The sequence below is a fragment of the Cinclus cinclus genome, chromosome 1 (assembly GCF_963662255.1).
Source record: "Cinclus cinclus chromosome 1, bCinCin1.1, whole genome shotgun sequence".
NCBI classification, from domain to species: Eukaryota; Metazoa; Chordata; class Aves; order Passeriformes; family Cinclidae; genus Cinclus; species Cinclus cinclus.
The window spans coordinates 40,523,971-40,550,526 of NC_085046.1; the positions used below are offsets into that span (position 1 = coordinate 40,523,971).

At 42.0% G+C, this 26,556-nt stretch overlaps 1 protein-coding gene across 1 annotated transcript in view; it reads left to right on the top strand.

Moving 5' to 3' along the window:
• The window catches only part of TGFBR2 (transforming growth factor beta receptor 2), a 58,090-nt gene extending 31,814 nt beyond the window's left edge, over nt 1–26,276 (top strand). The window contains exons 4-7 of the mRNA XM_062496514.1: nt 10,037–10,836; nt 15,009–15,150; nt 22,462–22,589; nt 26,097–26,276. Of these exons, the coding sequence (XP_062352498.1) occupies nt 10,037–10,836; nt 15,009–15,150; nt 22,462–22,589; nt 26,097–26,276 (1,250 nt within the window). The remainder of the gene's footprint in view (nt 1–10,036; nt 10,837–15,008; nt 15,151–22,461; nt 22,590–26,096) is intronic.
• The last annotated feature ends 280 nt before the right edge of the window (nt 26,277–26,556 follow it).

The following is a 26,556-nucleotide window of genomic DNA, read 5'->3' on the forward strand; positions in this document are numbered from 1 at the left end:
TTATGGAAGAATTGATTTATAGCACTATTGGCTTGCATGAGTCTTGACAGTGAAGGGCAAAGCTCCCGACTCCATTTTTAGACATAAGCATCTAAAGGTTTTGAGTACTGGAGGTGCTGTAACTTACTCAAGCATGACTTCAGAAATGTTTGAAGTAGTTGCATCAAAATCTAATGCCTGTTTATTGTATGGGGTTTCATTTAAATTGCCTATCTGCAAGACAAGCAAAACACAGTCAAACATGTGCCTAAAAATGCCTGTGGTTCTGCTGTGTCAGGGGGCTGACCCTGATTCAGATCTCTGGCATTCCAGGCCACAGGCAGCTGGTGGAAAATACTGAGTGCAGAATCACTCAAAATAATGTTCCGTAGTTCTTGGAGAAATATCATGCAGAAGACAGGTAACAATTGTAAATCTGACTACTCTGTTTATTTTTTTAATCCCTCTCTTTTTTGCCAAACAAAATTGTGGGTGAGTGGCAAGCAGCTTACACCCCTGTGGTGGAAAAATGCTTCTCACAGCAAATCTCAATTCCAGTGTGTTGCAATTATTATTTATTCAAAAGTCTACAAGAAGGTAGTTAGTGCTACTAGAAGGCAAAGCCAGGGAACAAAACCACTGGAAAAGATTAGCCAGAATAAGGGGTAAAAGGCCTTGGGTGGCTAGAAGTTGTCTAGGTGGCAGACAGGCCTGATCCTTCTGTCATGGAAAAAATGAGCACAGGACTAGACTGTGAGAGTTTTTTGCACCCTGATGTCTGGTTGTGTCTGGAGGATCTTGTGCATCTTGCTTTACCACCTTCTACTTCGATGTGCTGTGATGAATCAGGTCTGTCTGTAGTTGTATGCACAGTCCCAGTCCTGCTGTGATGTTTGGGCAGCTTTGTTCCTCAGCTTTCCCTTCACCACGTCTCCCAGCCTTTAGCCAGGGCAAGCATGACAACTTCCTAACAAAGCTGGATTTTGTTAACAATCCCAAGTTCTTTGACTGAAGTCGAGCCTTGTTTACCCTAAGGGACCAAGCATGCTGTGCCCTTTCCAGCCCCACATCTGACCCGTTCTCCACGGACAGAGATGACCAGGTACTCATTGTAGACAAGAAAATGGGATTCCTGCATGTTACTTAGTGCATGACCTGCGTACCTGTTGTGCCATGCAACTCCTTCCTCTTGTGCAGCTCATTTAGACATTCACAGTCATTCAGCAATATGCAAACCACCAGTGGAGACTGCAAACAAGGAAGCAAATCCTTTAAATACTGTTGTCAATATATATGCAGCTGTTATCCTGAATATCGAATTCAAATCCAAGCAACAGTGCAGAGAACTCAAAAGTTGGAACCAGGATTTCAACACAGCTCTGTTTGATTTACAGTTGTTTCATTGTAATAACTTACATGGTGATAATTTTTTGTCTTCACCTGTCTCTTGCCATGCTGTGCAGATCTCCATGCAGTTTGCAACCGACGTGCCTGTGGGATTGTTCAGGGATTGTTCAGGGGGACTGTATTTAGTGCTCACCTACTGACAGATGAAGTCATTATTTTGGGCATTCCCACCACACCCAAATATGAGAGAAACCTTTAGCAGTAACGCTGAACCATCCAGACAGTTGCCTTGAAATACCAAAACCTCAGTGATGGAGATGACTGATAGGTAAACAAGAGTTTATGAGAATAATGAAGCTAATTGGGGAAGCGTGTCAAGGGAGGGAGGGTATTGTGCTGCTAAGAAACTTCACATTGATTATGGTTTTACGGAGTTGGCTGTTTGATTAATCAGTTGTGGCTGAGTCATTTGCCTGAACAAATTACAGCCTGTGGATTTGCAGTGCATCAAGTGCTGTGATTGCTCACTGTGTACAGTTGTTACCTGGGAGAGCTGGTGCTGCTCTGCTGCCTGAACCACCACAAGCATGCCTGTGTGGTGCCTTGTCCTGTGCCCAGACTGCAGGAGATATGGATAATGTTTCAAAGTGTCCTTAACTTCGTATCTCTCATACGTCTCTAACATGTTGTCCCTGTCTTTTCCTTTCTTTCTCTCCTCTTCCTCTCCTTACTAGAGTCAAAGTTGTAGTGATTTTACTTGACTACATAGGAGGATCTCAGACTTAAGAACAGACTTAAGATCTGTGCACAGTCACCAGTCCATAAATACTTATGTGATGAGTTGTCCGGTGCTCAAGGAACATCAGAAGGGAGATGATTACAGCTGGACTGCTTCCAAGTGAATTTTAACAAAGGCTTTCATTAATCTCTTTTTCTGTTATCCAACTAACATGTTCAGAAGGTAACTGTCTTCCAGCTGCCCCATAAAAGAGGTCAGTAACATTACATAACATTGCACAGAGCCTCTCACTGCTTGTATGTTGGCTTTGTTCTCTGTTTCCTCTTAGGTATTTGCAGGCGCTAGAGTCCCACCCAGTGCCTGCAGCTGTGTGTAACCAAAGGAGAGGCTGTCTAATGCTGAACATCTGATTCACTTAATGGCATAGAAAGGAAATAGAATGAAAAGAGGCTAAAGAAGCCAAAAATTTGTTTTGCTCTGTATTGTTTATATTGTTTGCTTCTTAGGAAAATAACCATGCTCAGTTACAGATTTGTGTAAAAACAAACTAGGCAGTGCTCTTCTAGTCTGGTTGGCATATTTGCTACAATTTGCATCACTTGAGAGCTTAATAAGTATGGGAATGTGGCCAACCTTTTATCAGGTTGTCATAGAAAAGTCTTTAATAATTACAGACAGAAACAAACTGTAACTAACACTGGCAACATAATATTTTGGGAAAGGTTGGAGGGGTGAAACTCAGACTGAGAATAAAAGTAGTGGTTAATGTGTGGCATCTGTTGAAACATATTGAAAGTAGAGAGATTGATTTGTTCCAGAAATCCACCAACAAACAGCAGCAAACACCCAAGCTCCATAACTGAGCCATGTATCACAGAAACTCAGTCACATCATGTAAAGTTAAAATATATTGACTTTCATATTGCTGAGTAGGAAAAGCTCAGCTACGAAAGTCAAAGTGTGTGAGAGGTGTCATGTATACACAATGAAGGGACCTATTAGAATGGGAGAGATAAGAAGGGAATGCATTAGGGGGGGTGGAAGATTTTAAGCAAATGGGTGCTGTGCCAGCAAACCAAAAAATTGCACTTTCTAGCCAGTAGTGAGGGAATAAAAGCAGCAACAAATTATTTGTTCTGTCTTAGAGCTTAAGAGTTTCTTAGATCTCCTGGGTGCTGAATAGAATACTTGGCAATCAGTTGAGAAATGAAATTCTGCTTACAATAGATGAAATATCCATTAGCTCATTGCTGCCCAGCCTTTTTTCTGAAGTAAGCCACCCAGAGGCAATCAAGTTGCCTGACTCCCACCCCTGTGACTAAGATTCAGTTATTCCCATCAGGTGACAGATGCATATGCATGACTCTTCCACATGTAACACATGTTGGGTCATGTAACTGGGGATTTTCCCTGAACATTACATAGAAGTCCTGAGTCCTGATCCCCTAGGTAGTTGTGTGCCAAGGCCAAAGCTGCAGGTCCACAGGGGAGAGTAGCAAGGGGTGTGTCACTCACTGGTTTTCAAAATAGCTCATACTTGCTGTCTTTCAGGAAAAGAGGTAAGTGGTGGCACTGGGCAGTGACATGCTTTAAGTGCTCTGAGAGCTGGGTCTGGTTTGCCAGCCATTTGTTGGCTGCAGAGCAACATTTAGGCAGCCAAACATCCAAAAGAACAGGTGAATGAGTTCCCATACCTTTAAGTAGACCCCTAGGGCACAAAGTGCTGCAGTTGGGTCAGAGCAACCCCATGCAATGCTGCAGGCTGAAGGAAGAGTGGCAGGAAAGCTGCCTGGAGGAAAAGGACCTGGAGGCACTGGTCAACAGTGGCTGTACACGAACCAGCAGTGAGAGCATGTGGCCAAAAGGACCCATGGCATCCTGGCCTGTTTCAGAAAGAGTGGAGCCAGCACAACCAATGTAGTGATTATCCCCCTGAAATCAGCACTGGTCAGGGAACGTCAAATCCTGTGGGCCACTCACCACAAGAAGGACATTGAGATCCTGGAGTGTGTCCAGAGAAGGGCAGCAAAGCTGGGGAAGGATCTAGAGCACAAGTTCTGGGAAGAGTGTCTGAGGGAGTTGGAGTTGTCCAGCCAAGAGAAAATGAGGTTAAGGGGGAACCTTTTATTGCTTTCTTCTACTTTCTGAAAGGTTTTAGCAAGGTGGGAGTCAACCTCTTCCCTCAAGTAAGAAACGATGGAACAAGAGGAAATGGCCTCAAGTTGTACAACTTGAGGGAGGTTTGGATTGGATAGCTGCAAAAATTTCTTTACCAAAAGGGTTGTTAAGCACTGGAACAGATTCCCCAAGGAAATGGTTGAACGACCATCCCTGGAGGTATTTAAAAGACCTGTAGGTGTGGCACTTAGAGACATGGTTTATTAGTGGATTTGGCAGTGCTGGGCTTACAGTTGGACTTGATAATCTTAGAGATTTTTTTTCCAGCCTAAACAATTCCATGATTCTTTAGCAGGCCAGGCTGACCTGCCAACTACTGGAGGTAGTGCCTCTCCAGGAGAGAGATACTCTATTGGATATCCTGGTAATATCCTTTTCAGACTGAAAGATGAAGACATATAGCTCAAGCACAGCTTACTGGCCTTGACAGGCTTGGTTTTACCTTGTCCAAAAAAAAGCTACTGTCAAATACAGGAACTTGTTGAAAGAATTCAACCTTCAGGAAAGTCTGCAAGAAGTGCCAGGGTTTGTTTTCCACTGGATGGTAAGATAGAGCCCACTCTGATTTTAAAATCTAGTAATCTCTCTCTTCTGCCATGAGCTGGTTCATCATAGAGCTGAGGGAGGGGTAGAACTGATTTCCTGCACAACTAAGTGATTAAATTGAAAGAAAATCATCTCCAGCAAGTATGAAAGATTTAAAAGTTTCCAAGAAGCTGTGATGATAAAAAAACCGCAGGTTAATTTGAGGTGCAGCATTTGAATTTGATTATTACTAAGTATTTTGTGTCAGGAGCAACCATTTTCCTAAGGAAACACCCTCCACCCTGAGTAAAAAAGCTCCCCACTCCCCCCCATCTGCCACCGCCCCCCCTCCCCAAAAATAATGCCTGTAAAACTAACAGAAGTTTTTCAAAGTTGTATCAACTTCCAGACCACTTTTGTCCCCAAGATAAGGGTTTCAGGAAAAAGCATACAAGAGTCAGAAGCAGAGTTTCTGTTTTGAAAATCAGTATTTTGCACCAAAAAAATGTTTTGCTGAAGATTTTTAAACCATTTTAGTTCTAAAAAGGCCAAAATTAGGAAGGTACATGAGACACTGAGCTGCAGAATTTCCTTTCCACTTTAGGATTCTTCAATAGAGATAAATGAAATTACTCCAAACAGCTGCTCAGAGTAAATTTCATTTCACTGAAAGTGAAGCATTTTATGGAGCTAGTTTTCATCCAGAAAGTACTAAAGAGATAGTTAGGCTTTTCCATATTTTGTTGCCCAGTGCCTTGCTCAGAAATCACTACACATTCGAGGTTCAAACTCTCAGTTTGTGAAAAGCTCTCCCTTGATTCAGACAGAGCAGGTCTTGAACTTGAAGCTCCTGTTCCCCACCCTTACCAGTCTACTCACTGCTGGGGATTCAGCACTCAGATACATCTCTTGCCAAATTGCAACATTTGAACAGAAATCCTGTTCAAGCAAAAGCATGCAGAAAGTGTTGGTTTTCATTCCAGTGTGGAATTCAAATCAAACTTTGAAACCTCAGAATTTCTACAAAATGGAGTTTTCCTCCAGTCAGCTCAAAGGGCTGCTTTGTGTCTTGGGGTCTTGCAAAATAACTAGATCACAGTTCTGTGTCTGGGACCATGTTCTGTGACTTTGTATTTCTGGGAATTTTTAAGACACTGTACAAGCTTGCAACACATCAGTGTTGATATATTTAATTTGAGTTCTGCTAATATCAAATATATTCTTTCTCTGCTGTGTGGCTTTGACTAGCAGTTGAATAGGCAGCAGCTTTAAAGCTCACAGGAGCAGACAGCAAGGAAGTAGTTCTGTCAGTACTGGCTGGGCATTCTGCTGCCCTGCCATTCAAGCGTGTGTCCTCATTTCATTGCCATTGTTTTACTTATTCCTTCCAAAGTTCAGTTACACTGAAGTTGTACCAAAGGCATGAAAAGCAACCTAAAGAATTTGCAAGCTCTTGTGCTTTAAAGTTCCCTGACTGAACAGTGTTTCCATTTTCCTTGGCACCTGAGCCCTGTTGCCTCAAGGCTTAGGTAGTGTTAAGGGTTATGCAGATGGTTTGTGCTTGGTTTAAACCGCATACAGGAAGCTTTATTTTAGCTCAACTTCTCTATTGTTATGCTATATTAATAGGCTCTTTTGAAGCTTAAGAAAGGACTGATCCACCCAAATAATAGTTCTGGGTGGGGAAAGTTATTTAGGAGCACAGTTTGCAAAACATGAAAGGCTGTTTTATTTAACCATTTCCTTGCCCACCTGTGCAGCCATTGGTAACCCACTGGTTTTGCTCATTCCAGTGCTCAGAAAGAGGAAGCTGCTCTCCCATTTTTTAAATTATGAGGTTTCAGTCATAGGTATTTATTCATAAGTGAACATGTTTATTCTTAGGTTCCTGTAGTCAAGCCATAAAATGTTGGCTAGCCACTATGCAGACATACAGCCATGCTCTGAATTTTGGTCTTGTCCTGATTTTGTACACAGATTTTGCAGAGAAGTACCCCATCCTTAGTTTGTGCTGTAATGGCTGATTTGATTCTGTTCATATCATCAGGCAAAATCAAAGGCAGTTCCAGAAATGTCTTGCTCAGGACATACCTCAGTGCCACCAGCTCTTTGCTCTTGCTATCCCCTTTAATTCTCCTGTCAGGCAGCTTGGTTCCCCTCCTAAGCTTAGAGTTCAGCCTTGGCAGTCCTGACACTCAGTTCTCCCTGATGTGTGCTCATTCTTTCACTTCCCAAACGTTGAGTTGGATTTGCCTAGTGTCTTAAATACTGAAAATTAGCCCAGCCTTTGTCCCTGCTGCTTTAGGTGGAGTTGTGCAGCTGTGTGCTTTTCAGCCCCTGCTTCTCTGCTTCCTCCAAGCCACTGTGCCAAAGCGGATGTGTCACTTTGCAGCAGGGCTCCAAGATGATACAGTGTGCAGGGGGAAGTGGCCAAACCGCTCAGCTTCTGCTCTGATTAATTTTTTTTACATTCTTTTTCAAGTAACATTTGCAATATCAACAGTTTTTCCCTTCTACCCAGAAATCCCCCAACACCACAAGAAGAGCTTTCTTTTGTGCGAAAAGAGGAAGAGCTGAAGGATCTGTGAACTCTGCTGGAGAGCTCTCAGCTGTAGAGCAAAATAATACAGCCTGCTCTAGGACAGGATTATAGGAATGATTGGAGATCCTCACACAGGTAGCCATAACAGTAAAGGAGCAGGGAATTTGGGTGAATTTCTCCTTAATTAGAGCTGAACTACACCCAACTACCTCCAACTGCTTGGACTGAGGGGGAGCAATTTGAAAGAAAGCTAGTACACCTTAGGGCTTTTGTCACTCATTTTGAAAGATATTTGTATTTCAAATATCTGATCTGCATACTGCAGCTCCATGGCAAAGAAAAAGGATGTAAAAGGCCCTAAAGAAACATTTTCATCATTGTGAAAGAGGTTACCCTATGATATAGATTACATATTATTGGTTTCCAAGAGTAGAGTCCCGACTTAAGGATGCTTTTTCTGTGGTCAAGAAAAAAAACAAACCAAAACCAGCAAAACAGAGCCCCAGATGTTCAATAGAATTATTTTCTCTGATTTTTACAGGTCATAGCTGTGCCACATAGTTGTGACACAAGTCACCTGCTTGCACCCAAAACTCCAAAACAGCCATCCCACAATGCAATCAGTTCTCCTCCACCAGGGTGTTTCCCAAGTTCTTAATAAAACAGATTTTCTAGAAACAAAGCATTCACAAGGGAATAAGCAATGCAAATCTATTTACCGACAGTGACATTTGACTTTCTAAATATATTCCTCCCGTAAGCCATACAAACACAGCAATTTTTTCCCCTCTTCAATATGTTTAAAAGCAGAAGAATTGCCTTTAATCTGTGATGTACTTTTGGGTATTGTTTTGATTTAAAAGTTAATAATTTTAAAATTTGCTAACATTTTGTTGTCAAGAGATTAACTACTGGAGAATAAGGATTTGTGGTTTGCATACATCTGGAAGGATGGATTGCCTTAAGTTCTTTTGCATAATGGAAGGAAATACATTCTTTGTAGGTATTGCTAGTGCATGTCATTGACCTGTGCTAGGCTGGGAATGACAGTGCTGGAAAGGCACTTCCTCTTCCTTGAAACACTATGAGAGAGGCTAGGATTTAATTACTCACTTGCATCTGTTTGATGAACCTTTCAAACAGAGGAAGCACATTCTGATTCAGGATTCAAGCCTTTTTCCAAATAAAAAGAATATACTTTTCAGATGTCCTGTCACCTGCCTTTGAATAGTTGATGGCTTCTGCTAACTGCCAACTGAGCTACAATGGAAAAGTGATTACAAGTGAAATTGGAGGGTCAGAGGTACTGCTTGTTCTAATTGAAAACTTTTTACCTTTATCGGTTTTAGCATTGCTCACCTTTGTTTTGAAAGGCACAGGGTAGGGGAACCAGAGGCTTGTGGCTAATGTAGTTAGTGACAGCTTCCCTTCGGAGCTTATTAAACTTTTCCTATTCATATTGACATATTTGGCCTGATGCACAGAGCCTGAGTCAATGACATGGCTGTAAGCATCTGCCAGAGCATCATGCTGCCACCACAAGCCACTTGCTTAACTCTAGTTGCAGCTTCATTTTTTTTAGTCCATTCAGGTTAGGCTCCTAGGACTTCTGCCACACAATCCCCTTCCTCATGAGAAGATTATACAATACATTTTATCTGACTCAGAGGAAGAAGGAGACTGAGAGAGTAAATTTCCAGCTTCAGATATAAACTGGAGGGCCAGCCCTCCTTTAATCTCTTCTTGGAGCAAAACTGTTCCCTTTTAAACTGGTTATCTTCCCTAAGAAATACTGGACTAGCAGGTGGTTTATAGAGGTGACAGGGCAACTCTCACCTCTAGGATTATAATCTGTACTCTTCCCAGAGCACATCCCTATTCTAGAATAGGTCCCTGTTGTTCTGCAATTCCCTATATGTTCCACCTAGGAATATGTTGGTGTGTGCAGTGCACCAGGTATGGAGTTTGGAGTGAACATCTTTACAGCAGAAAACCAGTGTACAGTCAGCAAAGGAACTCACAGAGGAAGTTTTCCAGTACATAAATCCATGCAGAAATACCTGGAGGGTTGTGATGGTGACCACTCTGAGTCTGTTTACATGCAGATGTTTGAATTTTTTCTAGCAGCACTCATACATCAAAGCATGAGAATGAATTCTTTTTTTGGTGTCTGTATGCAAGCATATGTATTTGTGCCTAAATATTTCCATACAGTGTGTGAACAGACTTTCTGAAGATGGCTTTGCAGGGATCCTACTAAAATATACTGGATCTGGAGTAATAACTAGGCAATTGGGAGTTCACAGGCTTTATTGTCTTGTTTATTTATAGAAAAAATAATGTATTCTAGTAATTAGTGGTTGAAGGAGCAGTTCTGTCAAGAATACATTGACAGGAGACTTTGGCTATGGTGTTCAGGAAAGTGAAGGTTTCATCCATTATGTATTAAAAGCCTGAGAGAAGAACAAAGCTACTAAATTACATTGCGTTCTTACTTGTTCAGTTCTGCTTTTTATAAAGTAAGCAGACAGGAAGGTCCTGGTAAGCAGAGGCCTATATACAAAAAAACACTTTGAAGTAAGAAAGCAGTGACAATTTTTATTATTTGCTGTTAGTGGAGAAGATAATGTATTGCATTCTGGATGAAAATTATAATTATTGTAGACCTTCTGTACATATCAAACTATGATATAACTTCATGTATGCTTTCCTTCTGTTCTTTACAGATGACCCTCATAAACCAGAGGAGAAAGATGAAATTTCCAAAGTCACAATCATAAGTCTTGTCCCATTACTGGTGATTTCTGTTGCTGTGATTGTTATCTTTTATGCCTACCGCACTCATAAGAAGAGGAAACTCAACAAGGCATGGGAGAAGAATGTTAAGCCCAAGAAGCATAAGGACTGCAGCGATGTCTGTGCTATTATGTTAGATGATGACCGCTCAGACATCAGCTCCACGTGTGCCAACAACATCAACCACAACACAGAGCTGCTGCCCATTGAGTTGGACATTGTTGTTGGCAAAGGAAGGTTTGCTGAAGTGTACAAAGCCAAACTGAAGCAAAACACATCAGAACAGTATGAAACTGTGGCAGTCAAGATTTTCTCCTATGAAGAATATGCTTCTTGGAAAACTGAGAAAGACATTTTTTCAGATGTAAACCTCAAGCACGAGAACATCCTCCAGTTCTTGACAGCAGAGGAGCGTAAGACAGATCTTGGCAAACAGTATTGGTTGATCACTGCCTTCCATGCTAAAGGAAACTTGCAAGAGTATCTCACACGGCACATTATCAGCTGGGAGGACCTCTGGAAACTTGGTGGGTCCTTGGCCCGAGGGATTGCCCATTTGCACAGTGATCACACACCCTGCGGTCGTCCCAAAACACCCATTGTACACAGAGACCTAAAGAGTTCCAACATCCTGGTGAAAAATGATTTAACGTGCTGTCTCTGTGACTTTGGGTTATCCCTGAGGCTGGACCCTTCCCTGTCTGTGGATGACTTGGCTAACAGTGGGCAGGTAAGTTAGAAGGTTGAAGCAGGAGGTGGGTAATTTACCAGTTGGTCTGTCCATTCCTGGGCTGAAAAGATTAAAAAATCTCAAGCTTCTATGACAGCTTTGACTTAAAATCATTTCAGTTTAATGTGAACGTGTTTATATAAAAGAGGCTCTAAACATTAAAGCAACAATGAGAGAAGTGCAATGTAAGATTTTATGATTGGAGATCTACATGTGTGTGATGCTACCATCCTCTCACTTATATTAAGCAACTGTTTGTAGTGCTGCTGCAATGCACACACGCATACACACACACACATACAAATACAATAAGGATCTGCGTCATGTTGTGAGGTTTTGACACAGTTTTCATGCCTGATGGCATTACACTTCTACATGACTGGACCCAACCCTAGTCTACCTGCATCTACCCCAGCATATGTGAAGTCAGTCTTGTGTCCTCAAAAGCTGTAAGCACATACCTACTGATAGATAATAATTTTAAAATTCAAAAAAAGACACCTCTTTAATGAATGGTACATTCTCCACATGCAAGCAAATACAAGGATGTCAAAAATAATTGCTTTGTGTGTTTTCAACTAAGGAGCATGGATAATACTCATCTACTTGATAGGGATGCTAGGGGATGTTTATGAATGCGTTGAAGACTACATAAACCTCTAAATATTGCCACTTTTAATAAAAATTTGCATAGTATAAATTCAGACCTTTTGTTAACTTAATTCCTAATTGTTTAATTATACATATATATTTATATGTGTATTTTTATATTTTTATACATAGGTCATTCAAAGCTTGTCCATTTACACTGACTTTTACCTCACACAGAACTAATATTTTAGCTTAGAACATTTTCAGGGACAGATCTTCTGTCTGTAGTGCTCTGCTGAGTACACAGGAGCTTTACTGTTGTTTATCAAATGAAGAAATGCCTTTGAAAGCCTCCTTATTGAAAAGCAACTGTCCTGATCTCATTTTTAGATCTGTTAACCAGAGCCAGGAGTGAACGTGTATCAGTGGAACCGTATTTAAAATACTGCAAGCACCACTCCATTACATATGATTTCTCTCCAGCATGCCAGATATTTTTAGAGTTCAATTAAGTCATACCAGCTTGTCAGTCATAAGACTGGTCCCATTTGAAGCAAGACAAGAGCTCTGAAATTCATCACCCACAGACACTTTGCTTAAAGCAGACCATTATTGCAAGCTGATTTCTCTGGCATTGCTCAGAGTCACTTGAAGTAGGAGGATAGTGTTGATACTGTAATTTCCACAGTCCGCACCAATACTGATGACAGTACAGGGCTGCCTAGATCAGGTTATGGCTTCGGAGTTGGTGTCCTTGGGCACTGGTGTTGAGGCCAACTGATTTGTTTAGCTTCAGTGAATCATTTTGGGGTTACCCAGGTGGTGTCATTCTTATCTGTGACAAGAAGTGTGAGTCAATTGACTTGAGACCACTTCAACCTATGCCTTGTTCTTTCTGGGCACTCAAGAGCAATCCACTTTAATTCCTCAATATGCCAGCTTCATCGCTGTAGCTTCTATTAAAGAAGTCTTGCACCAAGATTTGACTTATGCATAATTTCTTAAATTTACCCTTTGACTCAAATCCTTGTCACCAGGAGATTCAATTTTATAACATGTATAATGGAGCTGTCCCAATTTTTAATTCAAGAAAACCTCAAGCTTTCAATGTCATAAATAAGAGTGTAAGTATTTAACTCCTTTTCTGGTTATCCTTAGACACTAATACTGAGGAAAGTTGTTGGGATTAAAAAGCCATCTTCTTTCCAATCTACCCAACTACCTTCCATATCATGCAAATATAGCCATTATTAACTACAATACCAGGCTGGAAACCACCTTTTTCCCCATTAGAACCCTCGCAGTCTTTTGAGTTTGGTTATCCAGGATGGTTAATATTGGCAGACATTACTTAATGTGACTGTATAAATCTGAACCTTCTTCCCATTGTGTTCAGAGGACTGGTAGCTGCCTGCAAGGCCAGCAGTTCTGTACCTCAGCAGCATCAGCAGCCTTGTAATAGAAGGCTTACTATATCAGATAAAGAGAAATATCTGCTGCCTCTCTGACTGATACACCTGACAGCACGAAAAATCTCTCAACAATTTTGAAAGAAATGTAAGCTCTCCAGTAACAAAAAAGATTCAAATGTCACAAAAAATGATAATGCAGTGCAGGAAGAGAGATGGTCTCTCACTAGAAGTTTTGGAAAATCAAGAACTGAAAGCAGACTGGTATATGCAAAGAAGAAGCATATCCAGACCCTAGCAACCAACTTGGAATTGCCAGAGTTTAGGTACCTAAAAATGCCTTTGAGACTCAGGAGTCACTTGTTTTCAAGATACCGAAAAAGTGTCTTTGACTGAAAGACCTAATAATCTAAATGCAGATAAAAGACCATAAGCAGAATGGAATACACGATAAATTCGAAGCAGGATGGCTTATAAGATTGGCTTGATAGCATTCGTCAAGTCAGTTTTTCTCTGCATTTTCTTCTGTGCATTTTAGTTACAGGGTTTCATCCTCCACTGTCCTGCAAAAGTGCAGAATCATTTTCATTGCTGCAAAGAGCATGTGAAATGCCAGACCAGAACAAAACTTTGTGGCAATGTGAGGGATCTGTGTTTAGGTATCATTAACTCTTGTTAAAATCAGCAAGGTTTGCAGATAGGCCGTGTGCATGGGTAACCTTCTCAAGCTTTGGATGGGGATCTGCTTGGGAAGAAAATGTACTAGGGAGTTAATGGTGGGTAGCAACAACCTCTGCTTCAGTGTTTCCATATGTAGGTTTTAGATAGGGAAGGGAGTTGGTGCTTACCTTGGTGGTGCTGGGACATGTCCCAGGCACCTCTTCAGTGTATAGCTGCTATTCACATGCTTGCCCTAAATTCATCAGTGTCAATTTAGCAGGGAACTTTGCTTTGAGACTGCTCACACTGAACTATTTTCCTGTCCTCTGTTTATTAAGGCTTTGATCCTACAACCATTCAGATATTTTTGACAGATATTTTCTGCTGTTGAAAGGTCCCATGACAAAGCTATGTTCTTGTTCTTTCCTTCTTCTTATGATACTTTCCCCTTTTTGTGGAACATCTTCCCATTTGCCCTGAGCCTGAGGTCATAAGACATGTTTACAGAAGCTTATAAAGTGGGTGTCATAGGGCTCTCTCAAGACTGTACATTCACTATGTGGCTGTCTGCAGTTGCAGACCCAGTAACTGAGATGATCTTTCACAGCCTGCTTGCCTCTGGGCTCTGGAGTGATGGCTGTAGTGTAAACAGCTCGTTTAAATCATATGTCCTACTGCATCACCCACTTGTGTTCATTCATCTCAGCCATTAACCAGTCTGCAACTTGAAGCTGTCTTTGCCTAATGAAAGGCTTCTGTTTGCAGTTTTTCAAGGGGGATATGTTATTTATATTCTGTGAAGAGTTTGTCATTTGTGAGCAGCATTGTTGAGTGATCCAAGAATTCTTCCTTAAATCCTTTCTTGTGATAAAAACAGGCTTTTAAACTTCACCATGTGCAATGCAAAATCATGTCTAGATCTCAGCAAAGCTGCTAAAGTCATTGATGACAATTGCTCAGTATGAATAAAGTTTGTGAGAATTTTTTTTTCAAAGGGGAAGTTTTTTGGTTTTGATCCAAATGTGTGATTCTGCATTCAGTATTTTTGTGTTTGCTTTCTTGTCCCAAGCCTGCATTTACTCTCCTTTAAAGCCTGCCATGGAAAGAAACAGCCAACACTTTAATATGCTGTGCAATATAATACAATGTGTTTCTTGCTCATCTGAAAGACACTTGGTCAGCAGCAAGTGCTTCAGGCCCAAGGGTCGGAGTTTATCTGTGAATAGCCAAAGAGTGAGAAAACTTGTCAGCGTCAAAATTATTTGCTTAAGGAACTAAAAAGGACTGTTTTTTTTTTTTCCTCACCAAGAGAGGTACAAGTAAGTTGGTAGTCAGGACAATGCCAGATTCTCCTGGCAGCAGGAAATACGGCCTGTGCCAAGTATAGCCTGAATTTTTGGATACATGTCAAATGGCACTGTTTCTGTGAAAGCTGAAGTTAAATCGCAGTGGAATCCAAAACATGAATTGCAGTTTCAGCTCATGAGCTGTCCCCAATCTCTTCTCCTGTAGGTTGGCACAGCAAGATATATGGCCCCTGAGGTTTTGGAGTCCAGGATGAACCTGGAGAACATGGAGTCCTTCAAACAAACAGATGTGTACTCCATGGCTTTGGTCCTCTGGGAAATGACATCTCGCTGTAACGCTGTTGGAGGTAAGTTCCATCTGTTTTCTTCTCTCTAAAAGTATGTTGAGACAGACATGCTCTCATGGTTGTCTGAGAAGAGGGTGGTTCTTTTTTAACTATCACCAGGTTTTCTAGTGTATCTGGATGCTGTAAATTAATGGCCCTTCAGTAGTGTGAGATGCACATGTGCATGAGCAGGCTTGAACACCAAGCAACTGAGCACACAAGTAAATTGATCCTCAGTTGGTATAAGGATGAATTTGCTGTTAGGTAGGTCATTTCTAAAGATTCTTAAAGTCTGGTTTCCCTATGACATCTTATAGCCATGGATTGACTCAGTCTGGTTGATCTCACTCAAAATAATTGGAAACATAAGTCAATTTGAAATATTAAACCAGAGAAGTGATAACTGCTTCCCATTTACTTTCATGGAATGCTAATTCTCAAGCCTAATAAGGGCCAGTTAAGTGTCACATTACTAATTGATAAATTCAGTAAGAGGCATCATAGTGGTATGGAAAGTTTCCTGTTTTCCCAAAATCACCAGCTGCTGCACATCATGCTTTGTGATTTTGCAAGAGATCATCCATATGAGAAATCAAGGCATCTTTGCTGTATAAAGCGTAGTAACAAAATAGAAATGATTGGAACTGACTATCAGAACAGCTCCAGGAAAAGCTGCTATGCTTGTTCGTATTCAGAGTTTCTTCTGAAACAAAAATCTCCATTTCTGCTTTGCCTAAAGTTGGCCTGGAATTCCCAGTGTGCAGTGCTGGTATGTGCTAGAAATCAGAAAAGTTGCTGTTGGGACGTCTACAATACATATTGCCATTTTGAAGTTTTTTGCCTTACTTTAGGAACTAAAATAAGACCAAGTTGCATGTAAAATTCTTCAGCCTGCTGGAATAGTCTAAGAGTCATTCTAAAAAATATTGCACAGTTCAGGGCTCACACAGGCAGTCTAAGGAGTGGGGCTGTAAAGGGTAACACTAATGTGGATGTTATAGGAGATACGCAACTGTGTTTTGATTTGTTATCCTTCCTCCAAAACCACAGAGGGTCCCTTTTCATCGGACTTGGCACAGTTCCATCTTGAAGGGCTGCCATAGATGTAGAGACAGGACAGTCTTGCTGGCTAGAGCACTGTGCTGTGAAGAACATGGTGTACAGGAGGGAAACCAATGTCCCAGGGGAAGATATGCATAGCTGCTCCTTGTTTCTCTACCAGCATCTGTGGGATACCACAAGGGAGGTCTCTGAAGCCACTGTGCACAGTGACCGTGTGGCTGCACCACGATGTCCATGTGCAGGAGGGAGGAGCTGCCTCCATCTCAGTCTCCTGCTCTGTCTGACCAGCGTTTGGTCTTGCTGGGTGGGCTGTGTTGTGGGCATCAGATTTGCCCCTGTTTGCACCCTGCCAGGAAAGCTACAAAGCGAGTATATGTGCTGAGCATGCTAGCATAAAAGCGTGAAAGGAACACCAATTTCTTTTCTAGTCAAACATTTAAGGTTAAAACATTTGGGGTTTCAGGAACTGAACCTCAGTCTGTCATATTCCAAGGCAAACCTATCCATACTTAATGGATCATGGTCATGCCTGTTTCTAAGTGCATTGGCACAACCTCAGCCTTTCATTAGCAATTTTGTAAATGTGTCAGAGATTTAAAACCTGAAAAAAAAGGAACTGTGCCCTGTCTCATGATCTGTCTCTGTTTCTTGCATTTAGGAACTCGGCTGATTAGTATAAATATGAGCTGTTCACTGTGGAGTCCTTTATCTTTGATGATGCCTGACTCCCTCCTTGTTCAGATTTGCTGAGTAGGGCAAAATGAAGATTGTAGCAAAAGCAAACCTTATTGTTGCTGTTCTCAGAAGGCAACTGCTAAAAGAGGATATAAAGGGAGTTTCATAAGGAAGGAAAATAGCCAGCACGTTTAGCTAGAAGAGATTGACCCATTATTACCTTGAGAAGAGCTGAAGTCATTTCAGTAAAGGGAAATATTTCTCAGCATCCCCTTTCAAGTGATGCTTAACCCCCATCCATATCCTGATTTTCCCTATTCATTTCATCCCTCAGTCATTCTCATTTCCAGAAAGACATATCTTGAATTTTATTTCCTTATTCCAGTCACCTTTCCTGAGGTGAGGTCCCCATCAAAACCCCAGGAGCACTTGGGCAGATCTGTAGGGGTTGGAACTTGAACTTAGCATCTCTGGCTAAAGGAGTTAAACACAACTCCCAGGATGCAGATCCCTTAACTTGTTATTGGTACTGTGCTGCAACAGCATTGCGCCATTACTCTCATTTCCTTCTCAAATTTTCCCCTGGTTCGTGCAGTCTGGTTATCTTTGCAGCCAGCTGGTGAAATACCCTTACAGTGATTCATGACTGCAGCTCCCCCTCTGCTTTCTTTCTCCATCTGTCACTTGTGAGACTCCATCCTCTCCTCACAGCCTTCCTGAGGAGCTGCCTCTGCTCACGCAAACCCCTCTTTTACTCCTAGACTGTTTGGCAATGAGAGAAATGTTTCTGAATGTAAGGCAGAGTAGGCTGACCTGATTACAGACAGCCTTTTCAAAGGACCCTAAAAGATCTAGCCTCTGTCTTTGCAGAACAGCCTTGGCTGTGGTGTCAGCTCGGGGCAGTTTCGAGGACAAGAGTGGGAGTCTTAGCAGAGGCAACAGCATTAACAACATTATTAGGGAGGGAAGCATGCAAGGAAGGGGGGCTAATTGCCATTCAGCAGTGTAGAGGTACAGGGACTCAGCTCTTTTTCAAAGGGAGCTCTCGGGATTCATTTGTCAGCGTGCAGGTGTTGGGTTGAGTGTGGGAGGTGATGCAGGCAGATCCTTTCACTACAGACGCTTTGTCAAACACAGCCTGCACACTATGCCAGGCCTCTTCAGGCCTCAGCAGACATTTAAACGAAAATACCCAGCAGCACAACCCACACTGTGAAGCTGCTATAGTAAATAAGCAGGTGGGGATCGGCTTTTGAGAAAGGCCATGCTGTTCATTGTTACTTTGTTGTGCTAAATATGGAGAAGCAGAAATGGGGCACAGGGGAAAGGGAGACAGAGGCAAAGATCGAGGTTGACTGATTTTTCAACAGAGTATAATTTAAGAGGCATATTTAGAAACTCAGCAATACTACTTTGGGGAGAACTTCAACTGTTCCACGCTGCTGTTAACTTGGTATTTCATTCAGCACAACAGCTGTGCACCAGATGCTTCACATTGCAAGAAATATAATTTTCATCTCAACCACTTGCTTTCAGAGTGACACAGCTTTGGTGACTGAGACAAGTGTAATTTCTCTGACAGCCTCCTAGAAATCTGGTTTGAATCGCAACTGCTATGGATGAGGGACTATTGGGGGTGGCAGGGGAGAAGGAGAGGAAAGGAAACTTCTGGATACACAGGTTTGGGGAAGAGGGAGAAGAGAAACCCCTCAGAAAATGGCGATATTGGTCGACCCGTATTGCACTGCTTGGAGTGGTGGCTGACTTCAGTGTAGTATCAGGGCTTTGTTTAAAATGGCAGCCTTGCTTTACTGGAGCTGTGTTTCATGTGAATAAAATCAGGATCAATCTTATGCTTACTTGGAAAGAGTCAGCCAAGAGCCACAGTTTGGCAACTAAACATTTGTGCATCCTGTACCTCATGAAATGCTCAGCTTTCGTCACACTGACGTGGTGCAGTGACGTTTCTGGCAGCAGGGAGCAATTAGATGGCCTGTACAGCAGGGCTGTGCTTGTGCAGTGGGCTCTGAGGTGGCCATGGCTTTGATCATCAGATGTGAAGTCATTTAAGAGATACGTGTGTGCAATGAGTTCACCCATCCCAATGCATCCTTCCCCCTTTCCCAGCAGGGAAACCTGGGGAAATTTATTACATAAGCATTTGACAGCATCTTAAACTTGGCCATGAAACAGCTTTTGGGCCTCTGCTTAGGGCATTATTTTCCTTTTGTGCAACTAGTGCAAGTTAGCAGATTCACTATCCAAATTCCTCTAGCACAAAGACACTATCTGAAGGGCTCTACCTGTGTTTGCATGAGCTGTCACAGTAGCTCCACCATCAACTGATTTATCCCTTTTTCACCCTCATAAGCTCTAAATAAAGGGGCGTTTCAAAGGGACCTAGAAGTTCCCAAACACAAGATCACTTTTGTGGACTGTGCCTCACAGTTGACTTCTGCTGGCCTTTCACCTCACTCCTGCTTTGATTCTGCAAATAAAACATCATCATCCAGCATGAGAAGTTGTCCCACAGAAATCAGTAAGACAGATCACATAACGGAGTATCAACAGGGTTTGTAGATGGGCTTTTCTGACCCAAAGAAATGTTCAGTGCACAAAACTTATGGTAGAAAAAGACTACAGGTGAGCCAAATTTTCTAGCTTTCATCACACGCAGCAAATAGATTTTCAGTAATCCCTCTGTTTGGGGATAAAAATCCAATCCCAGCCTGTCTGAAAATTGCAGCTAGGCCAATGTCAAAAGAAGCTAGAGGTATAGCAGTAAGTAGTGCAAGTCAGGTCTCAACCATAAAGATTAAATGCTGGAGGTTAAAGCTGAAGGCAGTCTGCCATTTTTGAATGCTAAAGGTTCTGTAGTTCATGTTTCTTGACATGTTTATGGTATTTCATCCAGCTGTCTTTTTTAATGCCCAACAGGTCTAAGACCAATGAAAAGAAACATTGAAGGCATGAGAAATAGAGTCAGCATCTGTATACAGCCACACACAGGCATCTAGGCAGAAACATCTTAACCTGCCTCAAATTGATATCTGTTACATCTACTGTTGCATGTAAACATGATTCATGAATAACACCAGCTATTACTGCAGAATGTATCTGACACTTGGGGTTCCACAGCAATAGGATGACTTACTGCATAAGGATTTAATTGGCTTTTCTTTACTTTCCAAGGAAAAGAGAAGCATGATAGTAAATAGCTGGAAGATGGCACATGGTTTTCAAACTGAGGGAAGGCATGACTATATATTGGTAGAAAGTCTTTGCAATGAGCTAGCATCTGACCTCAATTTCCCTTTCTTTAGCATAAATAAAAACTAAGCAACAACAAAAAATCCAAACCTGAAAAGCCTATTCAGTCTTTAGATTTGGAAGAAGAATGCTCATAACTTACAATTTCTCAAACAGAAAAAAATGTATTATGAACCTATTAATTCCCAGCAAAGGGTTTCCCTTCTTCTGCTTGAAACATCTCATTAACCTTGAGCAACCTTGAGATTAAATCAGTGGGAGGGAACAACAAATCAGCACCACAGCACCAGCTTCCCTCTGTTGGACATTGAGAGTCCTCTGACTCTTCATACTGAAAAATCTCAGAACCTTGGCTGGTGTCCATGACCACTACCACAACTGAACTATGACTGATGGAGATGGTGCAGGAAATGGCCATCTAGGTCATGCAATTTAAATTCTCCTGGTGAGCTTTAATATTTTTGTTAGTTTTGAACGTAGAGGTGTGTACAGTATAATTGTGCACCCGCTGCATGCTAACCCAGGTCTGACTAGCAAGATGGAAACTTCCCAATTCACTTCTAGGGCTAGAGTCTTGTAAATTTACTTTGGCTGAGTAACCTCAGACTCAGATTAACATGGGTGAAACTGGTTTGCCCTCTTGTACAGGAGAGAAGTCGAAGCAGACTTTAGCACTTGGGTCTTAGAAGATGGGAGTTTTGTTTCTGGACTATAGCTGTTCTCCAGAGCAGTTTGTGGAAAGTGGCCAGCAGCAGATGGCTAGGGAGAAGGAAGGAGAGCTCTGAAGGAGGCATCTATGGGGTGATCTGCTGCACTGTGCACAGTTGTTTGCAGCTTAATCTCTAAATGCTGAGCATTTGAAGCACAAGGTTTAATATCCCTTCCAAAATGTCTGTTATTGTAACTTGGCTATTATTTTCATGCATTAGCCTGATAAAGTTTTCGTCTCATGACCATCACATACAAGCGAGCTCTACAGACTAACTTCAAGGCTCTGGAGAAAAGTCCAAAGTTAGTTCTCTTCAATACTACCTCATTTTTATCATGATACGTGACAGAAGGATCTGACCTGTGTTACCTTGATCATTAGTTATTTTCAGTAGCGTATCATATGACCCCATCCTTACCTTTCTCTCCCAAAGTAAACAAACCCAAGTATTAAAGGTTCTTCCCATTTCTTCTGGGCCTTTAATCCTTACTCACATTTCTTGGCACTTTTTTACCCCTTTAGAGGAGTGAGCAACACTGGGCACTGCAGTTGAACTTGGTTGTAACATCATGCAACAGTAGTTTGTCTCTCCACTCATTCGTCTCTATTCACACATCATCTGGGCATAGACATGCATTCTCCAGACTGCTTTGTAGATTACACTTCAGTTTTTCTTGCCCTCAATTAATTCCTAGAAAGAAGTATGAGGCAGCAGAACAGGCCAACTTCATAAATCTTTATCTGATAGCAGCAAGTCATTAGACCTGTGAGTAAAGTCTCCATCTGTTCCCAAAGAAACCACAGCATTTTCTACACTGTGTCAGCATTTACTATAATATTTCCGCTCTCAAAGATTTCTTGAGTTTTCTCCAAAGGTCCCATATGTCTGCCTCTTTCTTTCTCTCTCCAAAGAAAAGCAGAGAAAATATGAAACATGCAAACAAAAGCTAGAGTGGCAGCATCCCCTTCAGAAAACTGTGCCCCTGTATCACACGCCAAAACTGATCCATTTTGGGAAGGAAATCTAAAATAAGAGCAGACTACTACTTTCTACAAAAGAATGCAGCTTAGGAGTAAACAAGGCTAGTATGACAGCTTCCAACATTGCTCCTTAATTGTGTCTTTGTCCTTTCCAAGCAACTGTTTCATCCTAGCAATCTGCACATTCACATCTAGATTTCAGTTTATATTTCACCTGGTAAGTGTGTGTGGACTCCAGGAGAGCTAACTCTTCAAAGGCTTGGTTCATGCAAAACTCACCTTAAAGGTCCTGTGCATTTGACCTCATCAGAGATTGAAAGGTTCACAAACCTTTATAGATTACTTTGCTTTTTGAACTGTTGCTAATATTATTATGTACTAAAGGGTTTAAATGAGAATTGTTTTGTTGGCTAGGAAACAAAAGGGGAGGGAGGGACGGAGTGAGTGGGACAAACACAGTTGAAACATTTTTGAAAATGCCAACCGGCTTTGCTTTGTTTGGAGTTGGTCAAGCAGAGCAGTGGCAGTGAGCAGCTAATCAGTAGCTCCTACTCCTCAAGGACAGCCAGCTCCCTTCACTCTCGGCAGCAGCACAGCCCAGCTAAATACCCTGTGTGTGCTTCGTCTCTTGTCAGAGGTGAAAGAGTACGAGCCCCCATTTGGCTCCAAAGTGCGAGAACATCCTTGTGTGGAAAGCATGAAGGACAATGTCCTGAGAGACAGAGGGCGACCCGAGATCCCCAGCTCCTGGCTTAACCATCAGGTAAGAGCACCACAGGTGAGTGGTGGGAGCTGCACTGTACATTTGGCTGCTGCCTGAAGCTTTAACCTTGCCTCAGTGTCCTGCCCAAAAGGCTGGGTTGTCCTCTCTTTGCATGGAGTGGTCTGTCACACATGGAGAAACTCTTATCACAGAGCGGCACTGGTGCTGACATGGTTCAGACACCACAGTTCTCTGTCCCGTGCCTGCCCCAATTCCCTGGTATTCCTGCTGCACACCAGTAATCTAAAAGCAATCAAAACAGAAACATTGGAAGCCTGAGATCCAACAATTATCTGGAGAGACACAGAATATATAGGCCCTTAAAGCACACTTGTGTGTAGGCTCTGAAAGGGCAAAGAAAACAACTTCACACATGGGCCTCTGTTGCACGTAGGTTGGGCGCTTCATACAAAATTTATTAGAGAAGCCCTCCTGTTGACACATGAGGTACAAAAAGGATCCCCTTGCTTTCTAAACTCCTTGTCAGAGAGGTGTCTAGGTGTGGCTGGATCCAGTCTTAGCCCCAGATTTTGTCAACAGTTTACATTCTAAGGATTATATAGGTGCAATTGAACCAGTATACAAATTCAGGGATAAATCCCACACGAGTCAAGATGGCAAACCAGATAAAAAAATATAAATTATTTATTATGATAATGACTAGACAAAAATATCTTAATCAGAGTTAAGTACTACACTGTATAGGAGCTATAACTACTCTTATACTGTGCACTGTGAAGCAATATTGAAGCAATCATATTAAAGCAACTGTACTAAAGGTAGCAAAACCAATTATTAACTAAAGATTGATGTCAGCCACCCATGCCAACAACCATAGACAAACCTTTTCCACTCAGCCTCGAGGAGTAACCTTGAGGGCATGGGAGTAACCTTGAGGCATTGGACTCCTCAGTGGGAGAAATCTCTACACTCGCTCCAATAAGGGTTATGTTAGAAGATGCTGTTGTTAAAAAGTGGAACTTCCACTTCAAAAGTGGGATTTCACAGTATAAAGTGATTGACTGTCAGTCAGATGTCTCCAGGCCAGCTCAACTCGGCAGCTTTAGATAAGTTAATAGTATGACTTGTTTGTTCCTTTGTTGGGCAGTTTACCAGGTCTACCACATCTTCACCTCACTTTCAAGATGTTTAACTTTGAGTCAGGCTGGTTTCAGCATTATTCAACGCCAAAAGCAGCATGACCCCCTTCTCCATTCACCACTGGTAGCTTTGCAAACAGGGCGCTGTTCAATTTGTTTTACCCCATTTCCAGGGAGACCATCCTACTACAAAGGATCTTCAGCAGAGAAAGCAAATTTCATTACTTTGCCATGTAAGCCAGTCATAGTTGTATCCCAGCTGTTGACAGGTTTAAGAAAATATTAAATTAGTGTTCAACAAGCCAGTCTGGCTTTATTCAGGCTGTACATTAGCAGTCCCTTTCCTTTTAATATCACAAAGCACTTTGTCAGCATCTGCCATTCACGAACACCACGGTTGCACTTCCTAGGCAATAGTAGATTTTTCAGTAGATGAAACTGAATGGAAACAAGCCAAACACATGCATTTCTTCACCTTTGCTCTCAGTAGTTTTATCAGTAGAGATAAAATGTGAATCATATCAGAGAAGTGAGGCTTGGTCATGCCACTTCTCAATGAAATCTGCTGAGTGGGCTTTAGCAACAAAAGGAGAGTATCACAAACGTTTATAAAAGCCCAGGCAACCAAGAATATAATCTACTATTTCCATCAGGAGCAATGTAACACTCCCTTTAATTCCATCTGGGAAGTTAAAATCAGTCTGACAGCTACTTAAAAAAGACAAAGTGAGTGGCTAAAATCAATCATCTTCTCAACCAAGAACATCTGCCACCTGATGACTATGGAAGAGTGCAGCCCCTTCCTGGACTGCTGGAACTTGCTCCTTATGTACTCAGCTGTGAAGAGTAGGGTTATTGAGGAGGGGCTTTTAACAAGGGAAGAAAATTGAATTTTGAGGAACACCTGGATTTCTGATACTAGCAGTGCTAAAAGCCCTTGACTGCAAGGCTGAGTGTGTGGAGAGTTGCAGCTGGAGGTACTGGGGTTGAACTGTAGGATACACTGCGGATTTCATCACCTCTGGGTTTACAAAGCAAGTAAAAAGATCATGGATTTAGACCTAGGCATCCTACATTTGACTTCAGAGATTTTTTTCCCTGTATAAAACCCACACCTCAATCTGCCCCCAGCACTGAGCACCCCACCAACTGGGAGGGCAATGCACTTGTGCTTGTGTGTCACCAGAATGGGTACAGCTGGCTCCAACAGGGTTCAGCTAAGAGTCTAGGGAAGGAAATGGATGCCTGATAACACGCTCAGAGGACATTTAATGAAGATGTATTTAATTCCCTTTGCCTGAGTCCCTTCAATGTTTCACATAATGCTACCTAAGATGCAGGGATGTATCAGTTTCTGCAGGGCTGTGAGAGTTTGCAGCAGCTGAGGATCTGCTCTGAGCTCCGTAGAAGTTGTTCTTACTGAAATGGCTCTTCCATATTCATTTCCTTCCTCTGCAGTCTTGTTTTTGTAATGAACTCATTATTCATCATGATAAAATTCTGGAATGGATTTACATATTAAAATTAGCCCTACACCCCCCTTAATGAGATTTGTTGCACTATTGATTTCAAGTTAATGTTTAATATTTAATTTAATTTACTGCTTGTAATTTCAATGCCAGCAGAAAACTAATGTTATTTGTATACAGACAGTAACATTGTGCTATTAGCATTGACATCAGTCAACATCACCAATTAGGTAAATTATACAATTAATGCAGTGTTGTGAAATGTTATTTTTTAAAATAAGTTTAAGATAAATCCTACTTAATGGGCTTTTAGTGTCATAAAGCAAAACACGGTTTCCTGGCAAATACCTCATGTTTATAAAATTCATTATGGAGATACAACTGGGTTTTTGCTCCTGTAAACATTTGCATCAGAATTGAAATGAAGGTTAAATAGTTACAACTGTGAGTGATGTGTTTAAATGTTTGTGGGACTGTGGCCCATATTTGCACATAGATTTATGTAGTCTACAAGGAATTCATAAAGAGCTGATGTACAGCCCAATATTGCTGGCAATCAGAATTTTGTTTGAAAAACCCAAGCAGAATTCAGGCATGCAAAGGCATGAGTTAGGCAGGAGGTCATGTTATCCAAGAATTTTGGTCATATTTATTAAAAAAAACCCACACCCTGTTTGATTCTGTAGCACTTGTCTGAAGCATCGTTGTTCTTGTTAGAACAAGTCAGACCACATGCCCAGAAATGACAGTGCTGAAAATATTGCAGTAGGGTTTCTTTAAAAGAAGGAAAACACTGCCCTCATGACAGAGGCAGCAGATCCCATAAAGAACCCCCAGAAATAACCCCTAAACTTCGGAGTGCCCATGAAGCAGCTCTCCGAGAGAGGCTTTGTTGGTGGCTGGCCCCCTCACGGCTGCTCTCTCTGTGCTCCCTGCAGGGTATCCAGATGGTGTGTGAAACCCTGATCGAGTGCTGGGACCACGACCCCGAGGCCCGGCTGACGGCGCAGTGCGTGGCTGAGCGCTTCAGCGAGCTCAAGCACCACGACAGGCTCTCGGGAAGGAGCTGCTCGGAGGAGAAGATTCCCGAAGACGGCTCCGTGACCACAGCCAAGTAGCGCGTGCCTGAGGGCTCCAGAACGGAGGGAAGTCGCTCCTAGACGTGTTCACCTTGGCAAAGGAAGAAGTCTTGATCTGTGCCTTGACTTGCTTCCTGGAGCACTGAGGCTGTCACTACTCCCTTTAGGCTCCAGCTCTGGACAGGGAGATGTACTCTGGGAATTAAAAGCTGGGGAAGTAGCAGTCATGCCCTAGCACTGGCGGCCAGCATCATGTCGTAGGAGGAGCTGTATATGGTAGCACTTCCTCAGGAAAAGGATTTGAAAATAGCCAATAACA